Below are 17889 nucleotides of genomic sequence, written 5' to 3' on the forward strand. Positions count from 1 at the left end.
AAGAAATTATTCTAAATTATAAGTATGTATCTACTGATATAACGATCTGTTGGCCCATTATATAATTTACGATATTTGCACTACAATTTGCACTAAAAGAGAGAACGTCTAGTCGATCGATGGAGAAAAGAGGGGATAAACGTACGTTATGGACTTCTTCACAATTACTCGTGTTCCGGACCTCATAGAGATATGATCCACAAAAAAGATCAGTATTTTAAAGTAAATAAAGTTCTATTGTTAACTGTTGGCTTATGGCCCTTTCAGCAATCAAATTTTACTAGATTTCAACATATTTTTATCTCTGCTATATTCACAACGTTTATTACATTTCAGGTAAGAAAATATCATAATATTGCAAATCATGATAATTACATCATACACTATGTATAAGTTATCAAATGGCAAGTTTTCACTACATTTTATTTGTCTCACTCTGTGTTATGCAATGATATTTGTATTAAATATACTGCAGCTATATTATTAATCAAGTATATAAGTAAACTTAAATAAAATTGTCTATTAACAGCTGACTGCGTTTGCAACATTGAATTGTACTTCGGAACTATTCATGAAGATTTTGTCTTTCGTATCCCTCTTCACTGTTTCTATAGTAAAATATTACGTGTTCCTTTTTCACATCGAAGGTGTAAGTCAATCGCTTACGAAATATCCATTAAATAGGATAATCCTTTCCGTTTAGTGAACATTTAAATAAAAGAAATTACTTTAATATATAAAAAGTTTCTGAAATGACAGGTAAAGGATTTACTGATGCAGATCCAGCACGTACGTAACGAATTAAAGGATAAAAATGAAACTGCTATCATAAAGAAATATGATTGCATTGCAAAACGTTATACGGTTGCACTTACAAGTAAGACAATTTTTATTGTTTTTAAATATAATGGCACACATTGTCAATATAATATGTAAGTTGTCAAGTAAAAAAAAAATCGTTTTTTGCGATTGTTTGCGATACATATACAATTATATACAGTTCTACTATCAAGAGACATGGTAGTGTCTCGCGCCAAGTATACTCGTAGCGAGTATACTACATTGGCCAAGTATACTACAATCACAGATCGTGTATCTATAATACGCGAACTGTCGAATATATATAGAGACCCTTAGATTATCGGATCTCATGCATAAATGGCTGAACCGATCAAGTTCCGAGTAGGCTCAATCGCGAGGTTTGGGTTTGAATTATACAGTAAAAGTGATTTTATTTTTTTTCTATGTGCCCTACGAGCGGATGTCGCAGCCTTTTTGCGAAATCAGCCTTTTTGTAATAAGGCTTAGCTTGTTTGTAAATCGGCGGTACACGTTTGCGCACCGAGTTGCGCACAGTTTATTGGCGCACAGTTCGTTAATTTTGTTTTACTTGAAAGTACACATGTAGGCTGGGGTGGGGCTTCGCCTGCGGCAGAGCCGCTCCCTCGCATAAAAAAATTAATCTAACTCCAAGTCTATGTTTCTAAAAACTTGAAATTAAAAATCAGCCTACTTGGGAAACGATCTATCTTTTACAAAAAGGCCGCCGTTTTGCAAACAGGTTAGCCTTTTTGCAAAAAGGTTGATTTTACAAAAAAAGCTGCGACAGATATATTCGTACAAGCAATCACATGAAATTGAAACTAGCCAAGCATCACGTACTGTTTCTTATCGATACTTGGTTAATTGATTGACAGTACAATTTGTAAAATTCAACAAGTTGTACGAAAGATTTGGACAAAAAATAAATAAATTAAACTATGTTATTAGCAAAAAGCATAGTTTTATTAGGTTTAAATTAGTTATATTTCACAACTCATATGTAATTAATAAAATTATTGCAAGCTGCGTTTGCCTGAAGTTAAACGCAGCTTGCAATAACTTTATGAGTTAATGCACATATACATACATGGTTCGACAATAAAGTAATGAGATTGATTTTTTCCTGCCTGTTGTGACAATCTTGCGGCCTTCTACAACAGACCATGTTTTATCTTGATCCCCCACATCAACTCCAACTGGTACGGCCCTGCAATCTCTCAGTCTGGAGTAGCTGCTTGACTAGTGAAGACATGCGTGTGCTCCTTGTCACAAAAATGGAATCGCGGAATATTGCATAGCGATATGCCATCTTTTTTTATGTATTTTTTCGGTTTTACAACAAAATGAAAAGATAGCGTACTGCTGTGCAATAATCCGCGATTCCATTTTCGTGACAAGGAGCACGCGCATGTCTTCACTAGTCAAGCAGCTACTCCAGACTGAAAGATTGCAGGGCCGTACTAATTGGAGTTGATGTGGGGGGAGGATCAAGATAAAACATGGTCTGTGATAGAAGGCCGCCACAACAGGCGGGAAAAAATCAGTCTCATTAGGGAAGACCCGGGCGGAGTCGTCACTATTTTTTCGGTGCCGTTTTTAACAACAAAACAAATAATTGTAGTAAAATGTGGTATACCGTTGTAAAGAGTGAACCCTTGGCTACAAAATTTATACGGACATTTTTTGTCTACGTCGCTTTGTTCAACTGGTATAGATTGAAAACGACAAAGGTCCATAAATTAAAATGTCAAAATTGCCGGGGCAGAGTCGTCACTCTATTCTCGGACTGAATTTTAAATGAAAATTCATAATTCCGATCATGAAAAATAATAGGATACATTTTATTAATTATTTTTTAATAGAAAAATGGAAACATTAATTAAAAACACGATGGCGGAAAATAATTACAAGAAAAGCGCACACACTTACGTGCCCTACGCTCGCACGTTTCTCGTCAGCTCTATTCTGTCATCTCTGAGCACACGCAGCACATATTATCCAAGTCCTCGCCGGAATCCGACCATTGCTGCTTCTTTGACTTTGATTTTCGCCAGAAGCCTCCATGATATGGCTTGGTGACGACTACGCCCCGGACACAAGTTTCAAGTTTGGTCGCACATAAAATATTAGAAATCAATGAAAATAAAAAAACTTTAGTGGATTCGTGTTCAGCATGCATTACTATTTAGAATCACTTACTTTGAGATTCGGAGACACAATAATATTTAAGATATTACAAATTTTCGACGCGCAAAAAATTTTACTTTTGACCTCCGAAAACACGTTTGCCTCGATAAGAAACATGGCACATAATCTCATTAAACTCTATTGGTCACGTGGGCACCATAAGCCGCGTTTACGCGAGTATTAATGGCGAGTTCACACAACATACAGATTTCGAGATAATTGCAATGACGACTCCGCCCCGGTGACGACTCTTCGCCCCTACTTTATTGTCGGACCGTGTGTATCAATCGTATTTAATATACTTAAAAAGGCATTTATCTATAAAAATTTACTTTAAAAAAAAAGATACAAAAAAGGCGTCAACTATACGCGCCTGTTTATCTACAAAAAATATGATATCAGAAAATGGCACGAAGTATGAATCTTTGGAAAAAAGCTGTTGTAGATATTTAAAAAGTTCAATTAAAATTTAAATAATATTTAATGCCAGAATATTATCTTTATAACTTACATAAGTATATTAAAGTATTTATCCGTTCATTCCGTTCAAGGAGAGTGCGATGTGCGATATCAGGCGTTACGGAGGGTCTATATTTTTGACTCGGGATTGTCATACGTATATGCATTAGTCATGAACAGCAAATGTGTCTATATAGCAAATTGAAAAGAGAATTAGCTATCAAGAGATTTGATTTTATCCGAATTCAAAATGTTTCATAATATACGAGTGGTAAAATATAAATTAACTGAATAACGTTATACACAACAATTTAAATAAAAATTACTTTCTAATGTTTTTTAGCATTTGGAGTTTGTGCAGTATTTGTTAGTATTATACTTCAATTTTGGACAAATATGACTGATGTTGATTTACCGATAAACGTATCTCAATCATACCATTTTCTCTTTACGATGGAATATTTCATTGATCAAGAAAAGTATTTTTATTTGATTATATTGCACATCAACGCAGCCATGTGGATTGCAGCGATTGTAATAATAGCAAGTGGTGCAATGATCATTGCATGTTTGCAGCATACCTGTGGAATGTTTAGAATTTCTAGGTACAAACACTGAAATGACCTTAATAATATGAAATGTATAACTAAAAGTTTATATCTATAAACATATTAAAAAAACATTTGTGTATAGATATTTTTAACTGAAATAAAATTGCATCACTCGATGAATTACGACTCAATTATTTACAGTTATCGTATCAAACATGCAATAAATATTAACAGTCGACAAAATATTACGCTGGAGAATAAGATTTTGATGATTGAGGGCACAATTTGTGCCGTCGACATTCATCGGCAAGCTATAAAGTTTGTATCTACGATGACAATATTCACGCAATAATAACAATAACATTTTTTTGTTTTTAAAGATTGAACAAGTACTTAATGTCAAAATTGGAGATAATGTTTTTTTGTTTAATAGTGTGTTTTGTGACTTCTTTGACTCTTAACTTGTATCAAGTAAGTTACTTGTATCGTATAATTATACGTGAAATTTACTTCGAAATTATTAGTAATACTGCTCAGCAAATGACAAAAATCGACAAGGTAGACATGTCAAAATTATAAGTCTTCAATAAAATCTTCGTTATAAATAACATACAGATAAAAAGTGCAACATTTCAAATACAAAATGACATGAGAAGGAAAATAATAAATATGCACTCTATCGTAAAAAACGCAGTAATGTTGCAGGTATTTAATATACTTATGCAATTTCGCGTAACATTTTAATTGACAAACTTAATGAGCAATATTGCAAATAAATGTAATAATCGTGAAACAACATTTACAATTATGTTACAGTAGAATGTATTCTCATTGATACTTGATTATGATGTTTAATCAGTGTTTCACATTAATATCACTTATCTGTATAAATCACCTACCTTGCTCTCAGAATGAACATAACTTATTGCGCAGTCATTGATGGATATATATATATTTTAGAGCCTAATAATTCTAATGAAATTTGTTTTTTCACATTTCAGATAGTATCATTCGAAAATAATATCGAGAAACTTATATGGCCATTTCTATGTGCGTCAGTATCTATCTTATATATGTTTTTGGCTAATCTAATGGGACAGATTATAACTGATCACAATAATCACGTATTCACTACTGCGTAAGAAATATTCATATGATAGAGAACGTATAGAGATTCCTTCTTCAGTGGCCGTGCGTAACAGTGCTGAAGATGACTTGATACAGAAAAAATTAGCTTCTAGCAATAAACTAATAACCAAATTTTTATCTCCAGTTAGCAAATTATTTTTATTTTTGTAGGTACAATGTTCAGTGGTATAAAACTCCTTTACCTATACAGAAAATGATATTATTCTTATTGCAAAGAGGAACCAAGGAATTTACGTTAAGCGTCGGCGGACTATTTGATGCATCCATGGAGTGTTTTGCTGCGGTAATATAACGTATAATTTTTCGGCAGTACTATATTACACATGGATTTAATAAAATAGAATGTTTATAATTGCAGCTAGTAAAGGCCTCATTATCTTATTTCACTGTCATACAGTCTGTACGGTAATGAAGTAAATACAAATTTAATAACACCATGATGAGGATGTGACTAGAAAAGTTTATGGTTATTTACAGTAGTATTTTCGCTTAATATAGAGACTATAATATAGTCGCTATAATATTATATCGCTATATTATATCGCTATAATATAGAGACATATTTTTTGTGCATGTAAGGCAGTAGTTAGATGTTTTGTTGCTACAGAAAACGATTGAAGTTATTTAAATGAAAATACTTGTATTTTAGTCGATTAAAAATTTTAATTGTTATTAATTTTCTGGCGAAATGTCTCTTATTCGGCAAAATATTTGTATTTCAGGTTTTTGCAATGTGTCGAAATCGCACATTTGTACTAGCTATAATTTATATATAGACAGTGTGTAAACATTTAAATATTTATTATTTGTTTTTAACTAATTTTCTCACGCGTAATTGGTTATGCGTTGAACATTATATTTACATAATTTCATCGTACTTATACAGAAAAAAACGAAGTGTCAAATAAAACTCATATACGTGTATATGTTACGAGAAATGTTGTTATCTTGGGAAATAACGTTAAAGACCGGCTTAACGTTTTTTTCCGGCAACATTGAGAATTAACGTTAAACCGCTGCGGTCTCTGTCAGTCTTCTCTCGTAAAAATGCAATTGTCGAGCTAGCGATAAACTGGGTAATTCAAAATGCTATGCCAGTTTGAGCTGTAACAACAAATAATGTTGAAAATAAAGATTTTATGTAAGTAAAAATAGTTTATATTTTTTTAAAATGTCGACATTGCCCAATAAGCATTGGTCAGTAACGAGAATGTACGGGCATGTGCGACAATGTAGTAAATATCGTCCAAATTTACAACTCTCAAATAAAATTGGGAATTAACGTTATAGTCTGGCCAATAACGTTGTCGCCCACGAGATTGTTATCTCGTAAATTAACGTTAATGCCTGATTAACAACAGTTCCCGTAACATATATACGTAGCAAACTATAATCTTCTTATAAGAATTTCAACTTTTTATTTCAATTTCCTTTTCTTAATTTGTTGAACTATATAGAACTTCGTTTAACTATATTAAATGACTTCATTCATCCAAGTTTCCTTCGTTTAACGCAATATAATCTCATTTATGACCATTAGATTCGGCATCAAATAGATTAAAGGTAAGAGACATCCCACTCGAGAACGAAGTGTATTTTATGAGTGCGCGCACAAGACTGAAGCTTCGGCGCTAAGAAAGAAGAAATGCGCCTGCGTGGTTTTTCTACAATAAGTAGTTCAATTTCATGAGAAAAATACATCTGTCAAATTACCTTCAGCGTCGCATAATCGATCGCATAAATATTAATGAGAAATTGGTTGAATTTAGCAATTTGATCTTATGGCAAACTTTTACACAAATAGACGTTATAAATTACGAAATTTGCATTTACATTTAGAAGGTAGAAGATATGGCATATTTAATCGTCCAATAGAAAGAAGGGGATAATTGCGTTCGTCTTCTATCTTCTCAGTAATATTTCGGACCTTATAGAGAGATGACACGTCTACCAGCTCAATATTGCAGTATCAATAGAATCCTATTACTCATTCTCGGCTTATGGCCTTACCAACAATCTAAATTTACTCGATTTCAGTTCATTTTCTTCTATGCTATTCTGTCAGGGGGTATCATATTTCAGGTAAAGCTAAAATATAGTAGAACATTGTTATAGAATAAATTACCACATTTTAATTATTCAATAGCACTGGCAATTATTCAATTTGATTTCTGTATCAAATATATGGTATCAATCGTTACTATTGATTATATGTACATATGAAATTAAACTATTTATTTATAGCTAACACCATTAATAACATTAACATGTACTTCGGACCTTATTATCAAGGTGCTGTCTTCCGTAACTTTCTTTGCAATATTCATAATAAAGTATAACGCATTCTGTCTTAACATTGGAGCTGTAAGTTAATGGCTTACAGAGTATCCGTTAAATATGGATTAACTAGTCCATCAAGTAAATTTTTATAAAAAATATTATTTTTTGGTGTATACAAAGATAGTATAGAAAGTTGTTAAACTGACAGGTAAAAAATTTCCTGGTGAAGCTTCAACATATACATAACGAATTAAAGGACGAAAATGAAATTGCTATTGCAGAAAAATATAGTTGTATCGCGAAACGTTACACGATTGTACTTACGGGTAAGACATTATTTTGTTGATTTTTGCATGTAATTATACTTTCAATTTAATATCTAACAATAAGCTGTCGAATGGAGACAAATCGATTTTAAAGAAATTATAGTATTTTTTACATACTTATACATGTCTTATTAAATGAATTTATTAAAATACTTATCACGTGTGTGCATTTGCGATAAATGGTGTTTAATAATCGAATAAAGTAGAAAAATATAGTTATTAATTTTACAGTAAAATTTGATTTTAATAAAATTAAAAATTATATTATAATATATGGTGTACATAAACCGATTTTATATACTAAGAATTTAAATAACATATTCTTTTTACCTTCTTAGTAGTTGGAGTTTGCTTAGGATTCACTATTATTATAGTTCAAATTTGGTCAAATATAGTTGATGTTAATTTACCAATGAATGCATCTGAACCATATTATTTAATTATTACGGAATATTTCATTGATCGACAAAAGTATTTTTATTTGATTCTGTTGCACATCAATGCAGTATTTTGCTTTGGGATTGTTACATTGTTGGGAACAGGTACAATGCTCATTAGTTATGTTGAGCATGCCTGTGGAATGCTTAAAATTGCTAGGTATGAATGTGGAGATAAAAATATGCGCAATAATTTAAACTGTTATACAAAATTTGTTATTTTTATAAATCATATTATATTAAAGCAAGCTTGTGTGGAGATGTGTTTTGCAGAAAAATTTTACTATTGTGAGTTACTGTGTGATTAAAACTCAAATATTTATAGCTATCGTATTCAGCATGCAATAAACATCGATATTCTACAAAATATTACGTTAAAGAATAAGACTTTGATGACCGAGAGTATAATTTGTGCCGTGAACATTCATCGTCAAGCTATGAAGTTTGTATCCACACTAATAATAATCGTGCAATATATTAAGTAATATTTTTTTTTGTTTTTGAAGATTAACCAAGCATTTAATGTCCAAATTCGAAATCATGGTATTTTGTGTTACGGGATGTATAATAATTTGCTTTAGCCTCAATCTGTTCCAGGTAAGTTTTCGGTTTTGCATCGAAATTATATATTAATAATAAATCTATCAAGAGACATATGACAGTGTCTCGCGCCATATGTACGCGTCCGCGACACGGGTAGCGAGGCAGAATGTATCTATATTCAAGGTGTTCGAAAAGTCCCGAAATGGTCCGATATTTCAGAGAGAAAGCATTTTACAAAAGAATGTTTGAGACAAAAATTATAATATTTCAATGAGTCCATTTAACGGTCTGAACAGTTTGATCTTAGAAAGCATAGCCAAGGTTATATCGAGGCCACCTTGTTTTTTTTTTCAAGTCGGAATTTTCATTTCTTTATTGCATAGTGTGACAGGAAAAGTAAAATTTCCCCTGACGTCAACACTTGACTCATTTACTCTTCGAAGAGTCGCCAAAACTTGCCCATTTGTTTAATTGTCGATGTATGTATTCTCTGTTTGTCTCATTTGAATGTTTGTTGTGTTTTGCGTTATTCGTTATTAGCGAGCTCCGTTGAGCTTTATAAACGATAACGCGCGTGCGCGAAAAGATCAATATCGATCCGTATAGATAGACCCATATAGGAGTTAGATTAGGAAATTGGGGAGGGAAACGGTCCGCGCGCGCTGCCGTTAGGAAGCAAGGAAGCTAGGACACTTTTCTTCCGTCTGTTGAAGCGACTAGTCGAGGAAATATTATAGTGTAAATTGTATAGCCTAATAATAAAATTAAAGTATTAATTGTGATCGAAGACAGAGCTTAGTCGAAGAAGCCTGTTGTACATAGTCGAGTGAGTCGAGAATAAATTATATTTCTTTGCTTCAAGCAATAATTACCTATAATAGCAGTCTTACAAAACTATTTATTTCACGGGTCCTCCAACTGAACCCTCCTTGTGTCGGCGGAATTTCATTAAATTATAAGTTTATCAGTTCTTTTAAAACTGATTGGCGCCTAGATTATTTATTTATTATTGCCCAGATTATTGATTATTTATTATTACTTATTATTACTTATTATTATTTATTATTATTTATTATTATTTATTATTATTTATTATTATTTATTATTATTTATTATTATTTATTGCCGGATAAATTAGTAGAGCTCTGTCAGCCGAAGGGACCCAGGCCGCGGCAGGTAAAGGATAAAATTATCCTGTCTCAATATTCTTGTAGCTCTTTGGGCACTCACATATCTGTAGATATCATAAGAAGAAAAATAACATAAAATATAGCCGAATGCACACTTCATCATAAAACATATTAACATTGCAAGTACATATCATATCATGTATGCAAATTTGCCAGATTTTTATTGCAAAACTTGCTGAGAATTATTTCAAATCTACGTAATCTGGAAACAACCCTCATTTATGTAAAAACAGGACGTATTAGCATTTGCATTAATACCAATGCTTTATAACAATTTTTCATTTTTTCATAAACTACTTGTATAAATTATTCGTGCAGTTTTAGCTTTATAAGTAAGGAAAATTTAGTGTGTATTATTCTTAGGTTAATAATAAAATTGAAACGTACATACGCATGAGATTGATAATTTCTATGAAATTTCTTAGATTTTCCAGATAGCAGCATCTAAAAATAACATCAAAGAATTTTTACTGCCGATCGTGTATGCGCTTACAAGCTTCTTATACATGTTTATAGCCAACTATATCGGACAGAGCATAATCAATCACAATAATCATATATTCGTTACTGCGTAAGAGAAACACTCTTATAAACATTCTATATTTTTATAAGAGATCACGTATGAACGTTCTTGTTTCAGGGGCAATATCACCTTGTGTTCACTATCTTTTTCTGAATTTATTATAAAAAAATAAAAAGATTTATTAATATTCGGGTTTTTACATGTGAAAGTACAAGTCTTAAGGTACATAAAAAAATTTTTTTTAGATTTTTAAAAACAAAATGGCAGCTCTCGCAAACAATCCTTTTTTTCTCTTACCGTACCGCTACAGGTCGCAATTTTGCACCTAGAACAACAAACCAAAAATTTTCTGAAAATATGGCCCAAAATCTAGTGAACATCGTAGGATTTTTTCGATAAATTAAAATTTGCTGATTCTATGGCCAATTTTCAAGCGTATTTTTCCAAAAGAACAAAAGAAAAAAATTCAAATTGACGCCATTTTTTAAAAATCAATTTTTCGGAAAAATCCTACGATGTTCACTAGATTTTGGGCCACTCCATGTAACACAGATCCACGCAGCCTTTGAAGCCTAATCGGTAGACGTTAGTGCTACCCGTGGACCATGTAACGGTTGCGACGGATCGACTGCTCTCGTTATCCCATCCGCGTATGTCCATGACTCTGCCGGTTTTCCGTCCGCCGTCCTGATTTCCCCATTCCCAATCCGGTCCGCGAATGACTTTCGCTCCTATGAAGATCCCCTTCAGAGGTATCTTCGTGCAGCCTTCTCTCGGTCCCAGACGAACTCCGACGGAATTCGCTGTTTGATATCTCTCGAAGGTGTGAGTCAACTCGTGCACGTCGGCCATGTAACACTGCGTGCAGAGATCGTAGTCGAAACACTCCGCACACTTCCACCTGATGCCGATTATCCCGTGCCTCTTGCAGCCGTCGCAGATGATGTTGGAGTGCTTGACGCCAGCGGCCGCGTTATCGAACACCAGGAGATCGTAAGCGCCCTGATAGCCGATCCTGTAATTGCTCCTAGCGCCGTGATCCCATTGAACGATGACCGTCTTGTCCGGCGTTCGGTCGGTGGGATTCGGACTGGCCATATTTTCAGAAAATTTTTGGTTTGTTGTTCTAGGTGCAAAATTGCGATCTGTAGCGGTACGGTAAGGGAAAAAAAGGATTGTTTTGCGAGAGCTGCCATTTTGTTTTTAAAAATCTAAAAAAATTTTTTTCATGTACCTTAAGACTTGTACTTTCACATGTAAAAACCCGAATATTAATAAATCTTTTCATTTTTTAATAATAAATTCAGAAAAAGATAGTGAACACAAGGTGATATTACCCCTTCAGCAATAGCAACAATATATGTTGAACATTGATCTATTGCATATTAATTAAATCAGTATACAAATAATATGTATGCTGAAAATAACTGATAAAAAATTTCTATTTTAAGTTATAGTGATATCAGTGATATGCTATGTACTTATATTTAATTCGTAGATACAACATTCAATGGTACAGAACGCCTTTACACGTACAAAGAATGATATTATTCCTGTTGCAAAGAAGATCCAAAGAATTTACTTTAAGTGTCAGTGGATTATTCTATGGATCCATAGAAAACTTCGCTACGGTAATATTTCCAAAAATATTTTAAGTTAGTATACATAGATGAAATAAATGAGTATGTTTTTAACTGCAGCTAGTGAAAGCCTCGGTGTCTTATTTTACTGTCATATATTCTACACATTCATGAAACATATACGAATTTAATAATACCATGGTGAGAACATAGTTAAATAGACGAATGTGTATTTATGCTTAGAAAATAAATAGATATATCGTTAAACGTGTGGATTAATATTTCTATGCTAAAAAAGAAGATCAAACTAATTGATACTTCATGTTTATTCATCGTAATCGGTCATTGTACTAGTTATAGTTCACATATAAATAGCGCATAATGTATTTAAATGTTTTCTATTGCCGTTATGTAAGATTTTTCCAACGCGCAACTTGTTATGAAGGGAGGGTGCTATTTGCCAACATTCCCGATTGCTTACAGAGCGATTGCTTTTAAGCATTATTGCGCACATACGTGCGTTTGCGCACATGGCCTTATTACGCACAAACACATTACGCACATGACTTTATTGCAAACATGCAGATTGCACACATGACGTTATTGCGCACATACGCATTGCATACATAGCCATATTACACACATAAAATAAGAAAATCATATTAACACTTTGCACACACGACTATTTTGCGCACATATACCCTTTGCACACGTGACTTTATTGCGCATATACACATTGCACACATAACTGCTCACATACACATAATGCACATATGACTTTATTGCGCATATACACGGATTTCCACGCGAAGCAAGGTTTACCCCATCCCACCTCTGCTTATAGGGGCGAAACGAGGTCTATCATTGTACGGTTCGGGTTTTCAATTTACCACGTGAAGTGAGGTCTACCTCACACCCTCATGTGCAGCAGGGCGAAACAAGGTCCAAGCTAGTATTATTCCAAATAGGTTTTAACTTACGTGAAGCGAGGTCCACTGCACACTTCCATTTACATTTATGATAGATTCGAGATCTAGCGTGCACTATTCAGCTTAAGAAGTATATTGGCGTCAATATTGCTTATTAATGGTATCTATTGGTCGTGGAATTTTTAAAGTATTTTTCTCGCTAATATTGTCCGCTAAAAATACTTAATTAATTTATTTTTTGTCTTGATATTTATGTAAATATTTAAGTTGTAAGTTTTAGTTAATAAATAATGTATGTGCTGAAAATTAAGAAATAAAAAGAAAGGAATATTACCAGCTTTGTGTGTGTGAATGATGTAATTACAAACAATGGGATAGCTAAGAGATTAATACTTAACATTTATTAAAGAGTCAAGAATCGCGCCGATCGCTAATTTCAAGTTTAAAAATATATATTAAAGCTTCGTCCCAGATAGATCCGGCATCGAAAAAATTTCAGCTGAGAGACGTGCCTCTTGAGGACTAAGTGTATCCTACGAATGCTTGCAGTGAAATGAAGTTTCGGTAAATACGCCTGCGCGGTTTTCTTGCGAGTAGCTCAATTTCATGAGAAAAACACATCTGTCGAGATACCTTTAGCGGTAAATCGATAACATTAATATCCGCAATTTGCTGAGAAATTGATAGAATTAAGGGCATTTGGATCTTCTGGCAAACTTTTACGCAATCAACATTATAGACATAAATTATGAAATTTGCGTTGAAATTTATATCAGAAAATATAAGATGTGAAATATTCAATCGACCAGCGAAAAGAGTAGGGGAACGCATACTCACTGATGTCTCCAGTCTTCGCAGTAATACTTAGAAGCTCACAGAGAAATGATACATCTAAGAGCACGATATTACAGTCTCAATAGACTTCTATTGCTTGCTGTTGGTTTATGGCCCTATCAGCAATCCAATTTTACTCAATTTCAGTTTATCTTTTTCTCTGCTACTCTGTCAGCAGGTATTATATTTCAGGTAAGACAAGAATATTGTAATATTATTATAAAATCAATTTTTTTACTGTGTGACAATCTTTTACTCCTGAATAATTTATTTTAATCTATATTTTGCAATTTGATTTTTGTATCAAATTAAAATACTACAAGATGCGCTATGCGCACGCAATTTATTCTTTAACACTATATGCATGTGCCTGTATCCTGTATTAACACTTTTATGTATAAAATAGTATAAATTAATAGGTTAAATAATACAAACAAAATACATAGTGTTTTATTTAAATAAAAAAATATATATATAATTGCGCATCGCAAGTTGTATATTTTTCCTTAATTGTAATTAGAGAAATTGTCTTTATATAAAAAATAAATCAAAATAAATTTAACATCATGATATGTATGTGTATACAATTAAAATTGGAAATTTACTTTTTCATAAAAATTTATTTATCATCCTCTGACGTATTTTGTTGTGATAATATCGTGATATGTGTACAAGATTTTTCAACTTGTTTGACAAAAATATGGTCAAAATATTCTTCGCGCGGATAGTTACTCTCATTGTCTGAAGTAATTAAAGTGAGAGAATCTATCGACGTGTGGATGAACGGCAACGATAAATTTTTAAAATGGACATTTTGTTGCGCGTCCGCATAGAGTGTATCAATTTAAATAGACAGTGTTGCACTGTTGCATATCAAAATTTTGATATAATGATAGGCAAAGGCGCATTATCGTATCGTATCATGAAATTAATACGCAACGATCATATGCTGCAAATATGCATCGTAATGATATGACGTAAATATGCAAAAAGTGTATATCTGCCTTTACATACCTTTTTCAAGAATTGATATATTGTATTATTATTTAATAGTATTAATAGTATTAATAACAGATATTTATACGTAAATTTCTGTAAAACTATCTCTATTTGCAGCTGACACCATTAATAGTATTAAAATGTACTTCGGACCTTGTTACCAAAGTGTTGTCTTCTGCATCTTTCTTTACAACGTTTATAATAACATATAACGCATTCCGTCTTAACATTGAAGTTGTAAGTTAATGGCTTACAGAGCATCCGTTAAGGGGATCCTATCCCAGGTGGCAACATTTAGTTAAATGAACTAAACTTTTAATTGGCTTTACGGAATTGCAAAATTCTTTTACAGAATTGAAGTACGTACAAAAATGTAGGTCTGTCTGGTCGACTTTACATCAAAAACAAAAAAAAATTAAAAATTTGAGCACATACAGCTGTCACTGACGACAATATTTGCTTATACAAAAATACTACAGGTTACATATACAAAATGAGATACGGTCAGACCTAGGGAAAACATTTCAGAACAATATCGTGCAATTAGAACTAAGATTGAAAGCCTAGAAAAAAAGATTACTTCTTTTAACTTTTTATGTGCAAATACACATACGGAATGACAAGAAGAGCAGTATGGCGTGTAGCGAGAGATGGCGCAGCAATCGAAACAGGGACAGATGCCTCTCGTTAGACAAGGGCAGATATAGGCCGGTAATATAGAAAATGATAGAAAACGAATTAGAACGGAATTAAAAATGTTCGACATTATCGACATCGAGGAAGTTCGGCCTTCACTATAGGATCCCCTTAAATAGGATTAACACTTGTCTGTCAAATATATTTTCATAGCAAAAAGTATTTTAATATTTACAACAATAGTAATACAGAAAGATAATAAAAATTGGCAGGTGAAAAAGTTATTGATGGAGCTTCAACATATACTTAACGAATTAAGGGATAAAAACGAAATTGCTATTGCAGAAAAATATAGTTGTATCGCTAATCGTTACACGATTGCGCTTATGGGTAAGGCAATGTTTATTGATTTTTGCATGTAATCATATTTTCGATTTAATATCTAACAATAAACTGTCAAGTGGAGTGAAATCGACTTTAGCATATTATAATTTTCATACATATATGTATACTGCATTTATATATGATTTATTTTATTGCATTGCCCTATTAAAGCATTAATGTCACGTATTTACATTAAATGGCAAATGTGCTTATAAATTGAATAAAATAGAAAAATAGCTATCAATTTTGCAATAAAATTTGATTTTATTAAAAGATATATTTCATGTCGTACACACATGTGTACGGTATACATAAAATAATTTTATAATATTACACCCTACAAATTTAAATGACAATTTATTTACGCTTTTTAGCACTTGGAGTTTGTGGAATATTTGTTAGTATTATAGTTCAATTTTGGTCGAATTCAATTAATGTTGATGTACCGATGAATATATCTCACCAACGGTCACGTCATTTATTCATTATAACGGAGTATTTCGTCGATCAAGAGAAGTATTTCTATTTGATTTTGTTCCATGTGTACGTAGCTCTTTCCATCGGAGCAACTGTAATGGTAGCAATAGGTGCAATGCTTATTACGTATCTTCAACATACCTGTGGAATGTTTAGAATTGCTAGGTAGGAATATAGACGCAAAAATTACCATATTATATAACGGTCCAATAATAATTAGGACTGTTATACAAGTACAAAAGTGTTATCTTTATATGTACAACATGGTAAAAAATTTTTGGTAAAAGTTTGTTTTTAGCTGAAGAATTGTGTCATTTAATAAATTGCTATATAATTGCGACATAACATTTGTAGCTATCGTATTGAACATGCAATGAGTATCGACATTTTACAAAACATTACGCTAAAAAATAAGATTCTGATGATCGAGGGCATAATTTATGCGGTCGACATTCATCGGCAAGCTATGAAGTTTGTATTTACGTCGACAATATTCATGCAATACGTTTAATAATATTTTTTTGTTTTGGAAGACTGTCTAGGCATTTGTTGTCCGCATTCGAGATACTGATGTTTTGCTTAATAACGTGTGGAGTGGTTTGTGTGAGCATCAACCTATTTCAAGTATGTTTTTGAATTTGTATAATAATGTATGAGAGCTGTCCCGAAGTTATTCATATTAATAATAATACTGTCCAATAAATGTGTCAAGAAATTGATTCCAAAAGTTTTTCAGATTGCATCATCTAGAAATAATGTTGAGGAATTCTTATTTCCGTTTCTTCTTGTATTTGCTTGTGTCACGTATATGTTTATAGCCAACTATATCGGGCAGAATATATCGGATCATAATAATCACGTATTTTCTACTGCGTAAGAAACATTTCATGAAATAGAATATGTGAAAGTTCATCTTTTAAGAGTGGTTTCATCAAAATAAAAATTAATTAATATTACTGTAAAATAAATCGGCGTAAACACTGAAGTTAACTAATAGAGATCTGTCTCAATTTGTCATTCGTTATGCATATACAATTTTATAGGTACAATGTGCAGTGGTATAGAGCTCCAATACACATACAGAAGATAATATTGTTCCTGTTACAAAGAGAAACTAAGGAGTTTACTTTGAGTGTTGGTAAATTATTTCATGCATCTATGGAATGTTTTGCCACGGTAAAATGATATAAAATATCTCAATAGAGTATCATATTAAAAATAAATGTTATTAAAGGAAACATTTTTAATTATAGCTGGTTAAGACTTCGGTATCTTACTTTACCGTCATATATTCTACACGATGACGAAGCAAGTATGAATTTAATAACAGTATGGTGAGAATATAATTAATGAAAAAGCAATAGTATTCATGCTTAGAAAATAGAAATATTAATTTTTGTTAAAAATGCGCAGATATTTATGTAAAATTGTTAATAAAGATATAAAAGATAAAAATTATACAAATCAAGGTATTATTACATCAAGTTTCTGCGATGCATTGAAATCGTGTATTTTTTATACTGTACGTTGAATAAAAAAACAAGAAGGTATATATATATATATATTTTACTTTGCTTCCAAAT

The 17889-nt window shown here is 32.3% G+C and overlaps 4 protein-coding genes across 4 annotated transcripts in view; 3 read left to right on the forward strand and 1 right to left on the reverse strand.

Annotated features, from left to right (window-relative positions):
- Window positions 1-17889, reverse strand: part of LOC139771396 (non-structural maintenance of chromosomes element 3 homolog) — a 161502-nt gene that overhangs the window by 63109 nt on the left and 80504 nt on the right. The window lies entirely within an intron of this gene.
- Window positions 3-5730, forward strand: LOC139771394 (uncharacterized). Its single transcript, XM_071704125.1, has 9 exons — window positions 3-336; window positions 530-649; window positions 760-877; window positions 3812-4073; window positions 4221-4337; window positions 4400-4490; window positions 5021-5157; window positions 5319-5451; window positions 5527-5730. Exons 1-9 carry the CDS (start codon window positions 193-195, stop codon window positions 5575-5577), a joined length of 1173 nt encoding a protein of 390 aa, XP_071560226.1. The 5' UTR covers window positions 3-192; the 3' UTR covers window positions 5578-5730.
- On the forward strand, window positions 6985-13210 carry LOC139771378 (uncharacterized). Its single transcript, XM_071704111.1, has 9 exons — window positions 6985-7250; window positions 7413-7532; window positions 7657-7774; window positions 8113-8371; window positions 8537-8653; window positions 8718-8808; window positions 10370-10515; window positions 11966-12098; window positions 12168-13210. Exons 1-9 carry the CDS (start codon window positions 7107-7109, stop codon window positions 12219-12221), a joined length of 1182 nt encoding a protein of 393 aa, XP_071560212.1. The 5' UTR covers window positions 6985-7106; the 3' UTR covers window positions 12222-13210.
- Window positions 13751-17858, forward strand: LOC139771401 (uncharacterized). Its single transcript, XM_071704132.1, has 9 exons — window positions 13751-14002; window positions 14927-15046; window positions 15718-15835; window positions 16204-16471; window positions 16661-16777; window positions 16840-16930; window positions 17043-17179; window positions 17350-17482; window positions 17560-17858. The coding sequence occupies exons 1-9, from the start codon at window positions 13859-13861 to the stop codon at window positions 17608-17610; spliced, it is 1179 nt and encodes a 392-aa protein (XP_071560233.1). The 5' UTR covers window positions 13751-13858; the 3' UTR covers window positions 17611-17858.

This window comes from Temnothorax nylanderi, unplaced genomic scaffold, assembly GCF_030848795.1.
Source record: "Temnothorax nylanderi isolate EJ_2023f unplaced genomic scaffold, tnyl_v1.0 TNYL_tig0039_pilon, whole genome shotgun sequence".
In the NCBI taxonomy this organism is placed as follows: Eukaryota; Metazoa; Arthropoda; class Insecta; order Hymenoptera; family Formicidae; genus Temnothorax; species Temnothorax nylanderi.

What these genes read in the sequence shown, in the direction of transcription:
- LOC139771378 (XM_071704111.1), top strand. Translation starts at nt 7,107, where the DNA reads ATGACACGTCTACCAGCTCAATATTGCAGTATCAATAGAATCCTATTA. An exon ending in CAGGGGGTATCATATTTCAG is followed by an intron (nt 7,251 to 7,412) that starts GTAAAGCTAAAA and finishes ATTTATTTATAG; the next exon opens with CTAACACCATTAATAACATT. An exon ending in ATTCATCGTCAAGCTATGAA is followed by an intron (nt 8,654 to 8,717) that starts GTTTGTATCCAC and finishes TTGTTTTTGAAG; the next exon opens with ATTAACCAAGCATTTAATGT.
- LOC139771401 (XM_071704132.1), top strand. Translation starts at nt 13,859, where the DNA reads ATGATACATCTAAGAGCACGATATTACAGTCTCAATAGACTTCTATTG. An exon ending in GGAATGTTTAGAATTGCTAG is followed by an intron (nt 16,472 to 16,660) that starts GTAGGAATATAG and finishes TAACATTTGTAG; the next exon opens with CTATCGTATTGAACATGCAA. An exon ending in AATCACGTATTTTCTACTGC is followed by an intron (nt 17,180 to 17,349) that starts GTAAGAAACATT and finishes ACAATTTTATAG; the next exon opens with GTACAATGTGCAGTGGTATA.
- LOC139771394 (XM_071704125.1), top strand. Translation starts at nt 193, where the DNA reads ATGATCCACAAAAAAGATCAGTATTTTAAAGTAAATAAAGTTCTATTG. An exon ending in TTATACGGTTGCACTTACAA is followed by an intron (nt 878 to 3,811) that starts GTAAGACAATTT and finishes AATGTTTTTTAG; the next exon opens with CATTTGGAGTTTGTGCAGTA. An exon ending in AATCACGTATTCACTACTGC is followed by an intron (nt 5,158 to 5,318) that starts GTAAGAAATATT and finishes TTATTTTTGTAG; the next exon opens with GTACAATGTTCAGTGGTATA.